At 37.8% G+C, this 21,816-nt stretch overlaps 1 protein-coding gene across 1 annotated transcript; it reads right to left on the bottom strand.

Moving 5' to 3' along the window:
• Nucleotides 1-897: 897 nt before the first annotated feature.
• Nucleotides 898-16,714, bottom strand: LOC135783336 (uncharacterized). The gene is made up of 4 exons (XM_065294027.2): nucleotides 16,314-16,714; nucleotides 6,828-6,898; nucleotides 5,579-5,759; nucleotides 898-2,033 (listed from the first exon to the last, which is right to left on the bottom strand). Exons 1-4 carry the CDS (start codon nucleotides 16,342-16,344, stop codon nucleotides 1,609-1,611), a joined length of 708 nt encoding a protein of 235 aa, XP_065150099.1. The 5' UTR covers nucleotides 16,345-16,714; the 3' UTR covers nucleotides 898-1,608.
• Between the last annotated feature and the right edge of the window lie 5,102 nt (nucleotides 16,715-21,816).

The following is a 21,816-nucleotide window of genomic DNA, read 5'->3' as shown; positions in this document are numbered from 1 at the left end:
CCAGACCTTAATCCAATTGAGAACTTGTGGGGTGATATCAAAAATGCTGTTTCTGAAGCAAAACCAAGATGTGAATGAATTGTGGAATGTTGTTAAAGAATCATGGAGTGGAATAACAGCTGAGAGGTGCCACAAGTTGGTTGACTCCATGCCACACAGATGTCAAGCAGTTTTAAAAAACTGTGGTCATACAACTAAATATTAGTTTAGTGATTCACAGGATTGCTAAATCCCAGAAAAAAAAATGTTTGTACAAAATAGTTTTGAGTTTGTACAGTCAAAGGTAGACACTGCTATTTTTTTGAACACACCCCTTTCAACTAATTGCCCAATTGCACAGCCTTAAGAGCGTGCATATCATGAATGCTGGGTCTTGTTTGTTTTCTGAGAATCTACTGAACCTACTGGAAACTTGTTTGCCACGTAGCAATAAAAAATATACTAAAAACCTTGATTATTCTGGTTAGTCACATTGTACTGCTATTATTTTGAACAAGACTGTATTTGCCTCCAAACTTCATTTTTAGCTTGTGTTACAACTAACCCCCTGCCTGTTACAATTAACCCCACCTATGGGTTAAGTTGTAACGTTTGCACTTCTGTCACGTTTGGTGTAATTGTCCAAGAATGGTAAATAATGGAAACAAACTTAAAATGTTCATTTGTAGCAGAGATGTGTGTGTTGCTTGTGTAAAAATATAATTCATCAAACTCAAATATTTTTTGAATGATTGAGCCAAAACCATTAGGTTGTGCCCCGCTCTCCACAACTATTTTGGTACAGATGTCTACCTTTGAGGTACCAATAGACACCTTTTAGGTACAAAAGGTACTGTACCGTCCCAGTGACAACTTTTGTACCTTCTTGTACCTATTTATTTCTGAGATTTCTACATTAAGAGTTTATGACTTTCCCTTACAATCATGTTTATTGTCAATTTATGATGTCTACACTAATTTTGGCCCATACCATAATTTTAAAATGCACCAAAAGTGCATTGAGTGAAAAGATAAAACAACTATTGAAATGCTTTGATTTCAGAGGATCATATGGTAAAGAGGTATTTCTTAAAATGTCATGAACAGAGGATGTTGAATGTGCTTATGACAGCCGTATGTGGGTCCAACATCCAGCACTTTAAGCATGGGTAGTGTGCACTTAGCTTAGGAAAACGTGTGTGTGTATACATATATATAATAAACACACATGCTAAACCGATTAGTGAATCAAAAGCAGCTTCCGCTTTGGTTAAATGAACCTTCATGATATCCACAGCAATTTCCAAACATACTGATCGACAAATCCACAATCCCAGAATGCAGACATTGTGAAACGTAGGCCTTCAAGTTACTTTTCACAAAATCTTAAAGACTGCAGACCGGAGCGGGTATCCCGAGATTGATTGGCAGGTTCGCATCTCCTCTAACATCACAGACAGCCGGGTGACCCTTCAGGACATCCCTTATTTGGATGCCTCCTGTGCCCATCCTATGAGATCGGATCTGGAGTGGTTGCCTCTCTCTGTTAAAGCTCGACAGGCCTCGGCAGGAGCACCGCAAGGAATTTTCTCACTCACTATACAGGAGCTTTGGATCGATTTTCCCTGCTCACCCCACACAGCTGCAGTTGGCTGCCGAAAGCCATTTAATCGTCTGCCAGCTGGTCTGGGCGTCCATGAACGAGACGGTCTCGAAGCGCGTGGGCCGGCAGCAGGGCTGAGTGCTCACCTTTCGGCTCGGAACGCTGCCGTTATCCGTCAGCACCTTCAGGGCCAGGTCGTAGTTCCTACGGGCGCGCATGCACGTTCCCACACAGTACTTAAACAGGACAATCTCGTCCGAATCGTATCCAAGTCCCAAATCGCGCACGCGCATCTGCTTCCTCTCCATACGACAGTCCTGGCTGTTCCGACCTCGCGTCCGGTTCCGACGTTCCTTGTGCTCCTTGCGGGATTTCCTAGCGGTGGAGATGTTTGTAGAGGAACGTTGCCAACGGACTCGATGCTCCTCACCTTCTTCTGCTACAGATGCGTCTGAGGCAAAAAGAGAAAATAAGTGACCACAAAAAAAAATGAACCCCTTAAATATTCTTTCTTCTCTGGAACACAAAAAGACATTTTGAAAATATATATCCTTGAAAATAAATAGATATCTTGTGCTCTTTACCCTCTTTAAGTCTTTTGAAGCAATATAAAAACTTTGCGTAAATCCTTATTCATTTAAGATCATGAGAAGTCAAGTGTTTTAAACTTTAAACTTCATATAAGAAAGTCATACAGATTTGAAATGACAAATGACTATGAGAAGTGCATTAAAATATTAAGACACATCTGCCCAGTGTAATGCCACACCGCCATTTACAAGGGTGATAAGACAGGCGGCCGTGTTTCACACCTTCAACAGCTGATTGTGTAACAGTGTGAAATTCCTCCCGCTCTTCAATATTACTGTACTCTATGGCTCATGTTACAGCAGCAAGCACTATTGAAAACATCCCCTAACGTGCCACATCATGTTTATAGAGTTTTGTTTCAAGTCTGGAGGAGAAAGTAAGAATATGAATTTGAATTTTCTTCAGGCGACGAGCCGGGTAATTAACTTCCAAGGGAGCAATTTGCTATGTCAAAACCTGCACGAAGAAGGTTTGGATTATTTGAAGTATTGGACACGAAATTGATAAGGAACAGCATGTTGTCATCTTCTTCTGAAAGATAATTTGGTGAACTTCATCTCAACATTTTTTGTCTACTGTACTTATTAAAACTACTCGGAGTACTGTTCCCTTATGAAAATTAAAGGGATAGTTCACCCAAAAATAAAAATTACCCCATGATTTACCCTCAAGCCATTCTCAATGAATATGATTATCTTTTTGCATACGAACACAATTAGAGATATATTAGAAAATGCCCTGGTTGTTCCACGCTTTTTAATGGAAGTAAATGGTGCTATGGATCTTGAAGCCCAAAAAAGTCCATCCATCGTTCAAAGAAATAATCCACACAGCTCCAAAGTAGGGTTATCTAGGGTTATCTATTGCAGAATAAAGATTTTTGTTTACATCATATATATGTGTGTATAATAACTTTGTGTATATATATATATATATATATATATACACACACATGTATATATTTAAGAAATGTTTACATGTGTATATAGACGGTTTCATCGGACGCACGTGATACACGTCTGGATCTGAACCTTACTTCCGGTTTCGTTTTTTTAATGGTCTGACTAGTTACTAAACTGATCTCTTGAACGAATGCCTCGTCGAAAATAACAAATGTTTTGGTTTCCTAGGTAATCTTTGTGTTGTTTTTTTGCATGTTATATAAATAAACTACATTTAAAGAACTTTGTTGTTATTTATTCTTAACGGAGCTTACCGGAAGTTACGTGCGGACCCGTCAGCCGCTTGTTTATGTTGTTACTGCTGAAACGGTCTATACATTGTTATATTTATGTATAATTTGTATTATATATAAATACTTAATAAATAAATATAACCATTTTCTTAAAATTATATAGCACATTTATCCTTCACAGTTCACACAAATATATGATCTAAACAAAAACCTTTATTCTGCAATAGATTAATTGCGATTAATTGTTATGCAACCCTTTTCCAAAGAGTTAATAAAGGTCCTCTAAGGGCAACTGATGCATTTTTGTAAGAAAAATATCAATATTTTTAAACTTTAAAATTTAAAATAACTAGCTTACGGTAACGACCAATGCGTGTTTACGAAAGAGTGCGTTTCGAGCATATGACGTAGCGTTTTTTAATGCAATTTCAGCTTAAGAAATCAAATTTATGGTAGGGGAGAGCAGGGGCGAAAGTAAAAATTTTCATAACGCGTTATAACGCTGGTGTTTCTTATTTTATGTGTTCCAGTACTGATCAATCTACCAACTAGAATTTGTGCATATTTTACAAGCTGGCTAATTTGTATTCATTCATATGACCACATTTGTAAGTTTTGGTACGATTTGCCTTGACCCCTGTGATGTTGGGGATAGGTGCGGGGTTTTCATGAAAATCGTATGTTTTTGCACAATTAACTTATGAATTCATACGAATTAGCCAACTCGTACAAATATGTACGAATTCTCTTGAGATCAGGCTGAATCTGCAGGTTATTTAGTGCTGTAACACATCCTGAAGTGAGTTTTTCAAAATAAGAGTAAATCACCACCTCAAATTATTACTTTACAAAGTGAAATATTTTTTTTTAAATTAAGGTTTTCTGAAAAATTGTACTTTCGCCACAGTTTTTAAAAAAATTATTTCACTTTGTAAAGTAATAATTTCAGGTGGTAATTTACTTTTATTTTGAAAAACTACTTCAGGATGTGTTACAGCACTAAATAAGCTGTAGATTCAGGTTTTTGTTTACAATCATAACATATGATTTTCATGAAAAAAAAAAACTAACCGAACCCCTAACCCCGCATCTATCCCCAACATCACAGGGGTCAAAGCAAATCGTACCAAAACTTACGAATGTGGTCATATGAATGAAAACAAATTAGCCAACTCGTAAAATATGCACAAATTCTCGTGAGATAGCGTTGGTAGATTGATCACTGTAACACATAAAATGAGAAACACAACGCGTTATAAGAAAAACATTTCCGCTTTAGGAATTAACTTATCTTGTTAAGTAAGTAAATTTACGAACAGCTTTCCAGACTTACATGCGAGAAACGATGACGAAATAACGCAATATTTTAAAAATCCCTTTGTTACTTTCGTCCCGCGTTACTTTCGCTCCGGTTCTCCCCTTTACTTGATGTCAGATTTATTTGTTCTTCAGAAACTTGTTGGTCATGTGATTTTAAACATCTTTAAGTAGATAGGACTTTAGTCTCGCATGACTGAAATAACTGCCTGGAGGCGTTGCAAACATGGCCGCCAAGTGGCTTCATACTAACTCCACCTTATAGCTCTTATTACTGAAATAAATTAAAGTCTAGGGGGACTTGAGCTCATCTTGAATTTTGGGATCGAGCTTTCCATTGTAAACAATCAAATCTGTTTACAATCACTTTTATTCAAGGATTATAGTAACGTGAAGCGTGATGGATGCTGTCATTGTTGAAATAACACAGCTCAGTAACTCGGGATCATAACAACATCGTCTTACATTTCAACAGACAACGGGTTTCTACATGAATGATGACTTTAAGGTGATTCCCACAAAAACATGTGTGTCACATTTCACCCCGAAGTCAACAATATGGGAAAAATGGGCCTATTTTTAGGAGTGTTAACATTTTTGTACCGTGACTCATTTTGTGATTTTTAGAAGAACCAAAGTTGAAATGAAATGTTAAATAAAACATGAAATGTCTTTTATCTGGATGCTTCGTGACAACACATCCTTTTGGAATAGCTCATTTATTGTCAATTATTTTTGATGGTTTTTTTTTGGGTACGGTTTTAATAACAGGGTTTTTAACAGCATCAAAGCAGAACGTGAAAAAATGTATACGCAAGTCTAACTATTCACTGAAGTAAAACCCCAGTCTTCCCTGTATGCTGTGAGAAACAGTGCGAGTATGAGCTACTGACCCTGCATTTCAACCCAGGGTGCTTTACTCTGCCACCGGTCTGGGTTCTGTTGGTGTCGTCGAGGACGATCCGGAGGTGTCGAATGGGCTCTCAGCATGCCGGGGGGAAGTTCCTCTGCCTCTTTCTGCAGAAAATGTCCATCAACCAGACCCAGAAGACATACAAACATCAACAGCATCACCTACCAGAATAGAAATACATCAAAATTACTGTGCAAATTCGTAGAGGTACGGGATTATTTTCAGCTCTTCAATGGTTAATCTTTGTGTCATGGGATGCCCATTGTGTGTTATATAAACCCTGTGTGTGTGTTAGACGGAGCTCTTTAGAAAGTAAACCGATCCGTGATGTCCGATCCCCCACAAACCTGCTCTACAGCAGACCTCCACCCAGCTGTAAATGATCTTACACGGATCCAACACTTCAAACTCTTTCATTACTTCACGAACACCCAACACCTATGCAGCCAGGTCAACTAAATATTTCAGCTTGACTTTAATGTATGTCTGGCTGAAAAGAGCTGATGAACCAGACTTAAAATCCACCGTTGACACACAAACAAGGTCGATCCGACACAGTCTGGCATGTTTGGTGATGCACGAGCCAAAGCCAAAGCAGAAGAGAGATATTTTGTCATGCACATTCATTGTGTATTAACATTCATGCATTTGGCAGACACTTTTATCCAAAGTGACTTACAGTGCATTCAAGCTATACATTTGTAGTATCTGCACTTTCAGAAAAATGGTTATAATTTGAACCTCCAGCTGTCACTGGAGCTGTACCCTTTTAAAAAACTTTGCACCTTAAGAGTTCATATTAGTATGTCAAAGATATACTGAAACTAAATGTACTGCTGGGGGACATATTTTGACAATTCACACAGCACTTTGGACCCAGAACATTTCCGTAAAATTGGCAAAGAGGCTTCTTTGTGAACGCAAACGCATCCCGTAAATGATCTGGGATCGCTTCCGTAAAGAGGACCTAGTAACAATACCGTAATGTTCACAGAAAGCATTGTGTGTGAACAAAGATGCAGAAACAATGCCGTAAGGGGCGTGCCCTAGTGAAGACGCGAGTGACATCACAATCAGAAGTTATGGTTCAGCTCTATGACACAGGGATTTAAACGCAGATCAACATTCGTGATAAACCAGGAAGCCGCCTGGTTTGCATTGCTCTTACAAATGAGCTACTACGGGAACATCATTTACCATCACTGTAAATGATGGTGTGGATTGCTCACCTTCCAGTTTCTCAGGTCACCTCTGGCAGGCGTAGCCATCGAATTCCCTGGACTTCTCCAGCCTTTGCCATCTAGAGAGAAAAATGGCACACTGCTAAAAAGTACTTTTTGTTTAAAGGATGCAATGATATGGTACTAAAGTACTGTATAAAACAAAACAAACCTTAAAACCATTTTTTTTCTCGTGTTAAATCTGACAAAATTATGTGAGATCTAAAAAACAAAACAAAAAACTATCTCATAAATTGTTGCCTAGTGGATGATTAAACAGGTGAAGAAATTCTGCCATATTTTCTAGTGGAGGTCCATATCTACAGACAAAACATTATACTAAAGGCCACTTTGAATGGCCAAGGACTGCACAAGGGCCATATGTAACCCTGGACCACAAAACCATTTTTTTATTGAGTATTTGCTTTCCATTGATGCTTGGTTTGTTAGGATGGGACAATATTTGGCCCAGATACAACTATTTGAAAATTTAGAAATCTGGAGGTGCAAAAATCTAAATATTGAGAAAATCACTTTAAAGATTTCCAACACATATTACTAATGATAAATACATTTTTGATATATTTAGGCTTAAAAGTACAAAATGATCTTCATGGAACATGATCTTTACTTTCCTAATGATTTTTGTATTGTTGGCTATTGCTACAAATATACCCAAGCGGCAAACGATTTATGACTGGTTTTGTGGTCTAATGTGACATATGACGTAAAGCAACCAATCATGTTTGCTTTGTGCCGCTTCATGTTTAGGGCTGAGGAAATTTCTTTACAATAACAGATAGGTGTGCAACCAGAAAACCAGAATCATGTCTGTCAAGTTTATAACAACAGTGGTAAACACGTTTAAATATCTCTAAAATTGCTTTAAGCTAAACTCTGAGATGCCTATTAAAGACTTTATGCCGTGGCGTGAACCTCACATACTTTTCGGCTTTGTGTTGTTTCCAGACAGAACATTAAAGAACGTGACACACACGTCTCCCAGAAATCCTGTGTACAGTAATTCAACCAATCAGAGGACGACTTTGAGGCTGCTGAAGCGTTTCCAGATGAGGCTCACGTGATGTCTAACAGTGATGCATGGATTGATCCAAAATTAGTGGGTCACCCACGGTTACCCATAATTACGAGTCATCCAAAAATTATTTTTAAGGATATTTGGGTCGTGGTTGGTTAGTTCGTTTGAAATAAAGATGCCAATTAACCATTTTAAACAATTACTACTGTTTAAAAAATGCGGGCCAGGACGTGGGTCGGGTATATATATATATATATATATATATATATATATATATATATATTTTGCAGTCTGAGTTGTGGGCGGGTTAGTTGAAAACGTCAGTTGGGTGTGGGTTGTTTATACATTGACCTGGGTATCACTGATGTCAAAGGCTGAGACTAAAGCTGCATGCACACCGCCAGCGACTAGCAACAGCGGAGCAAAGCAATCTCATTAATTTAAATGAAAGCGTGTACAGCTACGCAACAGGGGCACGTTCAAGCTCAAACCGATGTGCAACGTTTTGCTACGCTTTCTGAGTTAAACGACATGTTTTAAACAAGTCGTTTACAAATGTGTTTCCTTTAATTATGGAAAGCAAGTGCAGTGACATCAAGTATATATTACAGTATTAAACACATAAAGGCTCCAAAAATTCTTCAAAAAACAACACAAAGAAATGCCTTCTCAGCTGTTTTAGTTGCAACTCTTGTGTCATCGGAACAGGGTGTTTTCACCACTGTTTCTGTATAAAAAACGTTGTGCAACGTTTTGTCGGGGCTGAACGCAAATGACCAGCGACTTCATGGAGTGACAAGAGTGAAGCAGTGGAGTTCACGTCATCTGTCTTTTGTCATTGAAAGGATGGTTACTCATTTGTTTATAGTTTTTACTAGGTCAACCCGAATTAGGAATGCCTCCCAACGACCTCATTGAAAGAAACGGGCGAAAAAGCCACTGGTGGTGTGCACGCACATTTAGAACATCATAGAGAGGATCGGCCTTGTGGCAACATGTTAAAACACTCTGAACACCTCTTCAACTACTTTGCAACACCCTAGCATTCAGTACATTAAGCAACCACATAGCAACGTCTCTGCAACCATTCAGAACACCTTAAATTGCTGTAAAACTCAACAGAACAGTTTCGAGGGGTGAGAACCAGAAAGTTGTGACATTTCACCAATTTTATAGGAGGGCCAGAACAAAAATAATAACATGGTTTGATTTGACTTTGTGTACTTATTTCAATCGTTAATAAAGTCCCAATGAAACGGAAGTAGTGATTTTCCCCATCGTAACGTATATCCGCATGAAACGGACTTGAATTCATCCAATGAGAATTTATTGGATCGTCGGAAGTTGGGTCATGTTGCTATTTACTAATTGCTGCGATCTTTTATAGACCCTGCCCTCTCGCCGTTCCTCATGACCGGAAGTAAAGAGAGATCAATTCAATTCAATTTTATTTATTTAGCGCTTTTCACAATTGTTAATTGTTTCAAAGCAGCTTTACATTAATAGATGTAGGAAAAGCATAGAAAAGCGAGCGTAGTAATAATGTAACGTATACAGTAAAGTAGTAAGTTAAGCCAAAGGTGGCGGACTCTCCAGGGGATGAAAAACCCCCTAGGAGAAAAACCCTCCTGGCTAGTCCAGAGGGAAAACTCCTAGGAGGAGAAAAACCCCTGAGATATATATATACTATCGGGGTAACGGGTACGTTTATTCAAGAAGAGAAAGAGATGTGTGTTTTTTTTTGTTCTGATTAAAGTTTATGAGGGCACATGAATTAAAACAAAAATAATGACGCTTACAGATAAATCTTTTGTGACAAATACCACAATATTTCCCCAAAATTTTAGTTATTAATTGCAATTTCATGGGAACTTTGAAAATTCAACTGTGTCGTTTTTGCAGCAGAAAGAGTTCAAGGGTTATCTGCATTTTACCCAAAATGTTACTTACGCCCCTCTGGTTTGCTCACTTTGTCTTTTTCATTTCAGAATTCCAGTGTAACCATTTAAAATTGACAAATTATGACTTTAAGTAACATACTTAACAGCTAAATAGTCTTCAAGGAAATTCGCCCATATATTTTTTCTTCTTTTAAGGGCCATTTCCATGTAAAATTGAAACTAGCCAAGTCTAGTTTAATATGACACTTGTTATTTAACATATTATTTGACTTAATATCCGATAGTCTGAAGAAAAATATATACAATTTTATTAGATTATAATCTATTTATTAGGACAATAACATTTGCAATACATATTCTTAATATTTAATTTAATATTTAATTTTCTGTGGTTTTATTTCTTAATCTTTCATGTAAAGCTGCTTTGCAACATTGTAAAAAAGCACCATATGAATGACATTTGACCTAACAAATACAGTAAAGTGTACAGTATACCCTGACAATGCCTGTACAGTCTAGCAGGTGTGCAGTTATAAACATTTACATTTATGTAATTTGGCAGGTGTTTTTATTCAAAGTGAAAGGTACAATACATTAAAGTATACATTTTTCATGCATCACCATTTGTGTTCCCTGGATTCAAACCCATGACTTTTGCACTGCTAAAGCAATGCTTCACTGAGCTAAAATAGTTCTAACACGCCATTTTTTACTGATAACACCTTTCAGCTACAAACTACAAACATTTAAAACCATTACATTTAACCATTCCATTGGATTATGCAATGCCAATGCAACAGAACAAAGCCAAAAAAAAATGTCTGGCAATACCTTTGTACTCAACGTAACCACTAAAAGTCACTGAAAACATTTCTCAGAAATCATTTTTAAAGCATTATTTGTGTGTAGATGACAAATGCTTGATATTTTATTAACTTTAAGTGAGATATAAATACATAAATATTTTTCATCACCAGTGTGAATATGTAGCCCTAAGGCACATGGCGTGTATAATTATATTTCACTGTTTTGCATTACGCAAGTGATAAAATAAAATGAGGGGGGCAAAGGGTTGACCCAAAACTGACAAGCGGCAAATTACAAACACGCCTACAAAAGATCAGAGGAAGTAAATAAGCTGGAGAATATTCAAAGTTGAGCAACGTCCTTTCTACAACTTCATCATTACGAACGGTTGTCAAAACATGTTGCGTCTTGTGATGCAGGAACATTGCAAAAATAAATAATAAGAATCAAACGAAGGAGCCAAAATCAATATCCTTAAGACACGGATCAAAGAGAGCATTTACATGAAAGTCGGGTTGTGAAACTGATTTCAAGATACGCTGACAGAGAGATGCTACCGTTGGAGCAGATCAGATTCTTCCAATGAAAGTATCCATATTATAAATTGAACACTAAATCAATTTTTAACAAAAATAAAAAATTGTAATAGAGTTCAAAAAGAAGACAAATATTTTGACATTTTCTGGTGAGATGTGATATAAAACACCTCTGCTTACTCTACTAGTGTTTGCTTTGCACTTTATACATCCACAAAAAAAAAATATCTTAAATATCAGTTGGCTAAAAACAGGAAAGTGTTGTCAAGTACATATCAAGTGCACTTTTAAAATAAACCAGCTTGAACCGATTTTCAAGTTTCACAAAAGGTTTTTCAGATTATAAACAAATAAGAATAAAATTGTGCTTTTAAGAAGCTTTGATTGAATGGTTCTTCTTATTGTGTTTTTGAAGCCATGGTTGTACTTCTTTCAAGTCATTTGGTGACATTTCTCTCCGATTATCTACAGTATGTTACCGTATTTACTTTGGGCATATCATCCAGCTACTGTTGTGCACTGAGAAACAGAGAGCCGATCATAGCCGGACAGATTTCCCTACAGGTCTAAGAATGATGAGCAGCTTTGCAGGAACATTTTGACAGTCTTTAAACATTTTCTATGTTTCTGCAGAACGAAGAGGCGTCTGTTTGGATTCTCCTCCGAGAGACTCCTGTGTAGCGTGACATTACAAAACCAGATGTCCAGCTGAGAGACACACACACACACACACACACACACACACAACCATCTATCGCTCATCTATCACTGCCATATACACAGATACACACATCTGTCAGGTCCATTAAGATAAATGAAATGTCTCGCTGACATGATGAATCAATAATGTTTTGCAAATAATCAAATATAGTGTGTGTGTCCGTGGGGTCTGAGCGATGAAATTGGGTCAAGAGAAGACGTATCTCTCCCTCACAGCATACAAAATATTTGATGGGTGATGTGCGTAATTGAAAAATCGAGGAGAAAGACAAAAAGTCTATTCAGAAAAAAGGGAGAGAAATGAAACAGAAAAAACAGGAAAAAATTAAATAGCCCCTAGTACATCAGCTGAAAACAATGTAATGTATTCACATGGTTTATGGTAAAAGACATCAATTTCCACACTGTAAAACATGTCTGTAGAAATTACAGTATTACCGGGTATTACTGGCAACTAGCTGCCAGTAACTTACTGTAGATTTTACATTTATGTTATTTACTGGCAACAGTTTCTTCAAAGTTAAATGAACATAAAACATTTTCAGTCTTTATGCTCTACAGTAAGTTACTGGCAACCAGCTGCATAATTACAGCTAATTTTTTACAGTGCACATAACGTACATTATTGTTTCTCCTCTTGATTTGTAAAAAGCTCATCGTTCTGAAAAGTGCAGTGTGCTCCGATTGGCCAGCAATCCAGTGCATTGTGATTGGCCGAATACCTCAAGCAAGTGACGGAAATTTGGCGCTCCTTACGAAATTTGGAAGATCCGCTCCCAACAGGAGATGATCTCTTTTATCCTACCTTATCAATACGAGCCCGAATCTGATCCAGAAAATGCAGATGACCAAGCTGATCGATCAACTTTGCCAACGTGGCTTGAGCAGAACGTAACAGATTTGTGATCGTAGAAGCGACAAACAACATGTGCTACCCTACACCGCTTAAAACTTGAACAATAGTCACTAGTAAATACATTAAAGAGCACCTATTTCATTGCAAAAAAACAACGTTATTTTGTGTTCGCGTTGTTTATTTTCCACATGCCGTACATTTTTGTAGCTCAAGATTTCACTCTCTTTCTGAAATGAACAGATTTTGTACAAAACTCACTGATTTGAAAAGCTCGGTGTCCCTGATTGGTCAGCTAATCTGTACGTTGTGATTGGTCTGAATACCTCTGACGTCAGCCGGAAATGTGATGCTCGTTACCATGTTTAAAAGATTCGGTCACAATGCAATGCTAACAGGAGTTAACTTACAGGCTGTGAGTCCAAAGCGGGTGTGCCTCATAAGCCTTGAAAAGTGAAGCCTCTGGCTCTTTGATCGCCCCCTGGTGGCTGGCTGCAGTACAAGTCATAAACCCCGCCCTCTCCATTCAAACGAATGGTACTCTGCTCTAAATAAAAAATCATTTACACTTCCAATAAAAGTTTCCGAAAGATGGTTTTGGTCCTTTCAAGTAGTTTTTATCACATTGGTGTATGTTCAAGTCTTTATTATTGTGGTAAGTTTCATTTTAGCATGTAATTTGATGCAATAGAAACGGGGCGTGACGTTATGATTGGCGTGGTTGAATTGGTCGAGCGGGTGTTTGGGCGGAAGTTTGATACCGCGGCTCCGCCTCTGGCTCCACAGACGATTCCTTCTGCGCATGCCTTGGCTCCAAACTGACGTTTTTACGTAACATGGTCGGACATTTTTGGCTTCAATTCATTACAATGGTGGGAGGCGACGTCGCGTCGTCCATATTTTTTAACGGTCTATGGAATAAACCCAAAAAAGTTCAAGTGTCCAACTACGCGCGAATAATTTCCCCTCATGTTATTACAAATCTGCAAAATTTCTTTGTTCTGATACACACAAAGGAAGATATTTTAAGAAATGTTTGTAACCAAACCGTTCGTGGACCCCATTTACTTCCATAGTATTCTTTTTTCCTACTATGGAAGTGAATGGGGTCCATGAAATTATAACAGAATTTTCATTTTAGGCGATGCCATAGAAAAAACATTTTTGGTTCCTTCAAGAGAGATTGAGATTGCGGTTCAAAGGAGTAGTCCACTTTAAAGATGGGGCCTATTGACTTACCATAGTATTTTTTTTCATACTATAAAAAGCCAATGGGCACCATCTTTAAAATGGACTACTCCTTTAATAGTTCAATAGATGTAGGTCTCAGTTAAGTATCAACTTTGTCTCATATTTTCATCCAAAATAAGTTCCACGGTGAACCATGTGTATGTCAGTCAAAATCTGGTTTAATTTAAATGCAGCCAGAGGAATTAGTTTCTTTCGGTGAGCTTAAGTGTCGCTCTGACCCTGTAAAAGGTGTTTCTCATTATCACCATACTCGACTGTTCATTAGTGGAGTGTGTAATAAATTATCCAGCGGTTCGACTGCCACACGGTGACTGCGGCCCATAATTCTTACCAACACCACATAGCTGCTGTGTCCCATGTGACTGACCGATACTCACACACTGACTCTGTTTCTATCCACACACACTCATGAAAGAAACACTTGTTGTGCCATAGCTCCATCAAAATTACATTGATACAATACGGCTGAGCGATAACATGGAGAAATCAATAAACGACCCATACAACACAGACGACTCTGGGCTGCCAACATCGCAGATCCGGCTGTCTGGGAAGTGCTCCTTGGGAGTCGGGAATCGGGATGCATAAATAGTTTTCAAAAGTTTGTTCTGGTCACATGCAGTAGGAAATAAAACGACTAACATTATCATGGATAGCAAATAAACAAATTCTGAAAGTAATTTAGAAAGCATTCCACCCAAAAATAGCCTACTATTCATTTTTTTGGGAGGGTTGTTTCTGGGAATCTCTCTTTCGGATACAATTTCATAATATTTGATCCAGTGCTTGTTCCCGGATAAGACACACTGTGCTGCATGCCATGAATGAAAAATTTTGATTTTAATGTGTGGTTTTAAGAACATGTTTGTTTACTTGTATGAAAAAACAAATCGGGTACTGTATTGAGTCACTCCTTCATGCCCAAAAAGTAAAATCTTCATGCTAAAACATCTGACCAGCGAGAAGCACTTGTAAAGTTTTAAAGAAGAGCACAACTTATCCTAAAACATATGCACAGAGTGATAAATGATATTAAAGCAGACAGTAAAACATGCGTACACCTTACATTAGTGTCTCTTTAAAGGAGGTGTGATCAGGCATTTGCCAGCACACTCAATCTATCACAGGCACTAAAATGCACAACATTAAAAAGTCTTCATAATGAAAAAATGCCAAGTAATAAACCACGGTGAGAACAGAGAGCATTCATGGACAGTAACAAAACTTCATCAATCATCTGATGACATTTAAATATACAGTGCATTACATCCCTTACGATAATTAACCATGGTTTTACTAGAAAAAAACATGGTTACTGTAGTAAAACCAAGGTAACCACAAAATAACCATAGTTAACTATGGTTTTCAAAAGCTATAGTTAAACCATGGTTAATGTAGTAAAACCATGGTTTTGCTGATAGTAATCAATACCCCCCCCAAAAAAGGTTAGTACACTTTAACCACAATAAAACCATGGTTAATTTTCGTAAGGGGGGACTAATAATATAATATATTCACCTTATTCAGAAAAAACAGTGACTCAGCATTACTAACTAGTCTTTGAACATGACATAACAAATAACCAAGAGAAAGCAATTCCACAGACTATCCTGTTGTATTAGTCACACGAAACACTGACAATACTGTACGCTAAATAAATAAATAATACTGATCCTTTGATATATAACCAGGAAAATGCATGAAGTGCATTAAAATGCAATATTACCTACCACAATATTTGAAATAAATAAAAAAATAAAACAGCTAACCAACTAATGCACAGGTGGTAGTCTACAGCCACATATGAAAGGTTCTGTATGGATATACAAACTTTATAATGAAAACTTTATAAAAGATACCTAGAAATGGGTATCTTTTTTATAACGTATATTTGTTATAAAGTATAATTTTTATTATAAAGTATAATACATAATCCTCGAAAGGTAATATTTATACGTTAAAACAACGTAAAAACGATTTTAATATGAGGAAATAAACCTTAAGTGTTAACATGTTTTCAACCACTGTAAAAGTAACAGGTACACATTAATTCACTTTTAATAGATGTTAAAATGTGAATAACTTTGAGAAAAATTTACATGGAGAAAAGTTAAAATTAGGTTTACCTATAATAAAACTAATAATAACATTATTAAATGGACGTGTCTTTCTGGTAAACAATAAAAAGCACAGAAAGACCTTAAATTAATCAAAAATGGAACAAAAAACCGCGGTTAAATTTCGTAGGTGTCTGACAGGAACATAAATGCATAAATGTAATTACAAAACTACTCAGGGGTGCAAACTTCACACCTCATGTTCACGGATGACATTAACTAAGAAAGTTAAATCTAGAATTACAATAAAAGAAATAAAGATGAATCTTACTTTTTCTGTCCTGCTCGACCTCTCCTGTCATGGACTTGAGTGAAATAAATTAAGAAACTGACAAGTGAAAATAATCCACAGATAATGAAAACGTATTCCTCAAAACGTTTCCTTTCGACGTCCCTCTGTAATGATAATACATAATTCAAACGTCCACGTTTAATCGTATGTTACGCGTCCGGAGCGTGCAGAAACAGACGCGTCTCCAGCGCGTGTCCTCGGGAGAAGCTGTGCGCCAACATCTCGTCCCATGAACACACCAGAGCTTTCAAAGCCCGAGGTGTCGAATTCCAGCGCGTATCACATGACGCGCTGCGAGAGGAGCGAGCGACGCGTCCATTATTATCCGCGACGCGCTCGGTTGATTAAAATGGAGTGAACCTATTGGACAACGGTTTGCCGACGTCAGAATTCCATCCACAATTCAGAGAGATGCGTCGCGCGCCACCTCGGCCTTTGATCATATTATATATGGGAGCGACGGGGTTTGGTCGCGTCGCGTATCAGACAGACGCAAGATCAGGAACGCGCTCACCTGGTGACTCACTGCAGCAGCTGTTCAAGAGTTTATAAACTTTTTCACAATGGGTAATAAGCTTAAAGTTAATTTAATTAGCTATAATAATATAAAAACCGTAACGTAGGTTTCATTATTCACATTAAGGTATTTACCATAGTAAACTGTAGCAAATTGTAATATAGTAACCCTTATGAAAATTAAGCATGGTTTTACTACAGTTAAAATCCAAAAACTATGGTTAATGTAGTAAAACCATGATTACCACAAGATAATGTTTTTCAAAAACAATATTTAAACCAAAAAAACATTGTTACTTTTTACCACAAAAACATGGTTAATATCTACAATTTGTTTTTGTGTATATTATAGCTTTCTATAGTATTAACTATAGTGAATTGAAAACTGCAAATATTGTATAATTTAGTATTACAATGGTACGGTTAAAACAGTTGACCACAGTAAATACGTATAAAAGGCTACAGTCGGCTATTTTCATGAATGTACAATCATTTTCCATCAATTTTTAGTCTTACGAATAAACTGTTCATTGTTGTTAATGTTTATACACATGAATTAAAGTAACAGATACATATTTTGATTTTGAAAACATAGTAAAGATTGAAAATAACATAAACAGCATTTATTATTCTTAGTTTAAGTATTGTTCATTGTTAGTTTATGGTAACCGATGTAGCTCGTTTGCCAGAGGATTGTGTCAGCGTTGCAAAGGTCATGGGTTCGATTCCCATGGCTGACACATACTGATTAAAATTACCTTAAAACTTCGGATAAAAGTTTCTGCCAAATGTGTAACGTAAATGCGTGGAACACAGCTGTTGATCTGAGATGCCCGAAGAGAATTCAAATGTGATCTTTGGACAGTGCTACCCTAAGATCTACCGGTAAAGCAGCCCATTCTTATGAAATGCATATGAATAGCAAGTAGTGTGAAAAGTCGTGCAATATAAATTTCAATTTTGCATGCAAATGATACACCAGTCTTTCCCTTTTCCTTAAAGGCGGGGTGCATGATTTTTGAAAATACTCTGTAAAAGGGAGTCAGGCTGAGTACCAAAACACACTTGTAGCCAATCAGCAGTAAGGGGCATGTCTACTTACCAACATCGTTCGGTAAGATCCATATTCTATTGGGGTAGGGGCGTGTGTTCAGGTGATTTCAAATGTCAACATTGGCTTCCAGAGATCATGCACCCCACCTTTAATATGGCGCATCTTTTCATGTTGTTTTTATGTATTGGTTTCTAATTTGTTTTACCATTGTTGCTTGGGTTTGGGGTTAGAGCAAGTTTTTGTTACATAAAAATGACATCCTAACTCAAAGCCCAATTCTTACCCCAACTCCAAGCAATCATGGTTTGATAATAGACGAAAATATATATTAAATGACATCCTAAAGCAAATCCCAAATCTAACCCCAAACCCAAGCAACAATGGTTTAAAAATCAGAAAAAAATACATAAAACGACACGAAAAGATGCGCCGTATTAAGTGAATGGGAAGGACTGGTAATCATATGCATGCAAAATAGAAATTTGGCGTACGTATTGCACAACTTTTCACACTGTGTGCTATTTATACACTTTTAATGAGATTGGATTGGTGAAGAATGGCTTTGATATCCGGGATACAATACAGGTTCAAGCCTTAGAAAGGGAGAATGACCACAACCAGTGCCAAAAACAAGAACTGGGTCCCCGTAAATGTAAAATATTTAAATTACTTTTGATAAGAAATCCTGCAAATAATAAGCAGATTTTTATATTCTGAATGTTAAAAGCCAGACAGCAGATGACTCCGGGCTGGATCTGCACTTAAACGGCTGACTTTGGCATAGATCCGGTGCAGATCCGGCCTGGAGTCTTCTTATGACTTGCATATAAATAGCACGCCGTTCGAAAGCTGTGCAATATATATGCCAAAGACCAATTTTACATGCATATGATATGCCAGTCCTTCCTGTTCACTTAAAGGGGACATATCATGAAAATCTGACTTTCTACATGTTTAAGTGCTATAACTGGGTCCTCAATAAAAGAAAATGCTAAAAAGATCAACCCAATAACTTAATTTTGGTAAACCATTCTCTGCAAACATGTGAATAAATAGCTCATTGAAATTTGGCTCCCCTTATGATGTCAGAAGGAGATGACACCGCCCCTAATCTGCACTAGCCATGTCATTTAGTGCAGAGATCAGCTCATTTGCATTTTAAAGGACACATCCAAAAACGGCACATTTTTGCTCACACCTACAAAGTGGCAATTTTAACATGTTATAATAAATCACCTATGAGGTATTTTGAGTTAGAACTTCACCACTTTGGGGACACCGTAGATTTATTTGACATCTTAAAAAAGTCTTGTAAAATGTCCCCTTTCATACGACACATCTTTTCGTGTCATTTTATGTATAGGTTTCTCAATTTTTTTCTATTTTTAAAACATTGTTGCTTGGGGTTAGGATTAGATTTGATATGTGGGTAGGTAAGGAAGTCATTTATTGTATAGGTTTCTCAATTTTTTGTCTATTTTTAAACCATGAGTCGGGTTAGAATTGGGGTTTGGGTTAGGATGTCATGTTATGTAACCGAAAGTTGTTCTAACACCAACCCCAAGCGACGATGGTACAAAAATTGAGAAACCACTACATAAAATTACATGAAAAGATGCCAAATTAGACATTGGCGTATGTATTGCACGACTTTTCAAACTGCGTGCCATTTATACCCAATTCATGAAAATGGCTGCTGGGACCCCTACCACCATGATGCTATACACTACACATTCATGCAGATAAGTTTGATACTTAGTAAGGCCTGTCTTGGTGATACGAGTAACAAAACTTTTTTTGGTATGAGAACAGAATCATTACTAATACAGCCAGCGTTTATAGATGCACAAACATTGCCAAAAAGACCATACATCTGTCAGCTCACGACTCGAGTCTTCCAGCCGAGCGTTTGTTTCTACTAAGCGTTGCCTATATACATAAATGAAACAGGTCTGAAGACAACAAATGGCACAGAAGCAAAACGACCATTAACGAATGACAACGATATTCGATTACCTAGACTGATTTGTCCAGGACTCCTAACTTTGGCAACGGTTTTAAAGCCGGTGGAGACGACCAGGAGCCTGAATCCAGACAGACAGACAAACACGTTCTTAAAATGGAGCCACACAGCAGGGATTCTTGTCATGCATGCACAACACAGGCACACACCGTTAGTTTTAAGAAAACAAGCAGATCCTACCTGCCATCCCACCAAACACAAATGCATCCCCTCATATGTTTGGACGCATGTGTGACAGATGTATCTGTTAAGGTGTTAAGTATTGTGCATTGACTCATGTTACTCTGAATTAGATGCATGAAGTAACCTCCGAATTCTTGATTTCTTATTTAGGCCGTATTGTTTCAGATGCCGTCTTTAGCATACCGTGACCTTTAAAAATGGACTAATGGTAGATATGATTTTATTTCAGTGCTCATTTAGACTGCCGTCAGCTTCTGTCAAAGTGATATATATTCAGGGATCCGTTCTTCAGCTGCGAAAACAAAGCCTTTAGCTTGTAACATCTTACAATGCGAGTGAAACCGGGTCCCTGTAGTGCGATCAGAGAGTCGACTCTGACCTGCGTTCTTACAGATGTGATGAAGTTCAGTCAGGAAGCCGGGCCGCTTGCTTCAGAGTACCGCGTGCTTCGCAAAGCTTTCCTGAAGAAAAAGTCTGGAGAACGTCAAGCTAATTAAAGCAAAAAGCTTGCTGTTTTTCCAAAAGAAAGTGCCTGAATTTGGTATATTTTGTTTAGCCTCGGACAAAGCGTGCCAACATTCAGAGCCAGGATTTTACACTCCTGTGACTTGATATGCAATCAGGGCAATGAAAGACTAATTAACATTAATAAATGGCCGGGGGAAAATAAATAACATATGATTTATGCTGCGTTTCAGCCAGAGTGAAATTGCATTTGATGACCGACATCATCAATCTAGCCTACAGCAGAGATGCCGTTCGTAAAGTCTGCGATAGGGTGTTCGATTTGTTATTTCACGATCAAGAAGTCAGAACTCAAACCACCAACTCCATATTCACAGCTACACGGACGTTGACATTCGGGACAGGTCGAATGTTAATGACCCTATAGCTTGACATTTACCCTAAGTCCTTGTCTCCTGGTGAGACCCTTGTGGGTGTCCAGATGTCCCACTGAGATCTGCTTTGTGAGGAACATCTCAAGTAGGACTACAACACAATAAGTGCCGATGGAGACTGTGTTCATCAGACGCCGACCTATTGAGCTTTGAGAGCCGAGCGGTCAGAAGGTGCTTGGGTGGTCACCGCAGGTGTGATGCTCCCCTCGGACCGTCATGACAGACTCCTGTGGCTCAGGTCAAGTCAATAAGGAATTCCTCTGAAGCTTAATTTATAGTCCCACGTAGGATCTACGCCAAGGCTGTCCGTAGCCTGATGCACACCTCACCAAAAATAGCGCTGTGATTGGTCCGCTAGAACCCCTCCCATCAGGTAAGAGCAAAGATGATCCAAGTTGAGGAGTACACAACAAGCTTCTTCTTCTGCTTATGTTTACTGGCCAAGCTGCTTCTTTCTGAAGGACTTGCATTGCTACTGTGGTTTACACGCGCGAATACTGCCTACTAAATGCAGTAAATCTAAACTGAATGAGGCTACTAAAACCACAAACTGAAAGATTTGAGTTTCTTACGGGCTTTAAATGTCGTTGAGACACAAAACAGTCCAATCAAATGTAAAGCGACTTGAAATATTCAAAGAATGGCGGTTCATGTCAGAGGATCAGTTTAAAACAGAATGTAAACGGACACATTATAGCAAACAAAGCTGGAGTTTATATTTAGTGCGTTCAGCCAGAGAATGTACCGACACATAGACAGGATACTTGACAGTGAGGTAAACACTCGCGTGTATCGCAATGTTCGGCC

Source organism: Paramisgurnus dabryanus, chromosome 7, assembly GCF_030506205.2.
Source record: "Paramisgurnus dabryanus chromosome 7, PD_genome_1.1, whole genome shotgun sequence".
NCBI lineage: Eukaryota > Metazoa > Chordata > Actinopteri > Cypriniformes > Cobitidae > Paramisgurnus > Paramisgurnus dabryanus.
This window is presented reverse-complemented; position numbering and strand designations above follow the sequence as displayed.

Coding starts and splice junctions, on each gene's coding strand:
- LOC135783336 (XM_065294027.2), bottom strand. CDS start 16,344: ATGACAGGAGAGGTCGAGCAGGACAGAAAAA. Junction 6,899..16,313: donor GGTCGAGCAGGACAGAAAAA/GTAAGATTCATC, acceptor TTTTCTCTCTAG/ATGGCAAAGGCTGGAGAAGT. Junction 5,760..6,827: donor GTGACCTGAGAAACTGGAAG/GTGAGCAATCCA, acceptor CTATTCTGGTAG/GTGATGCTGTTGATGTTTGT.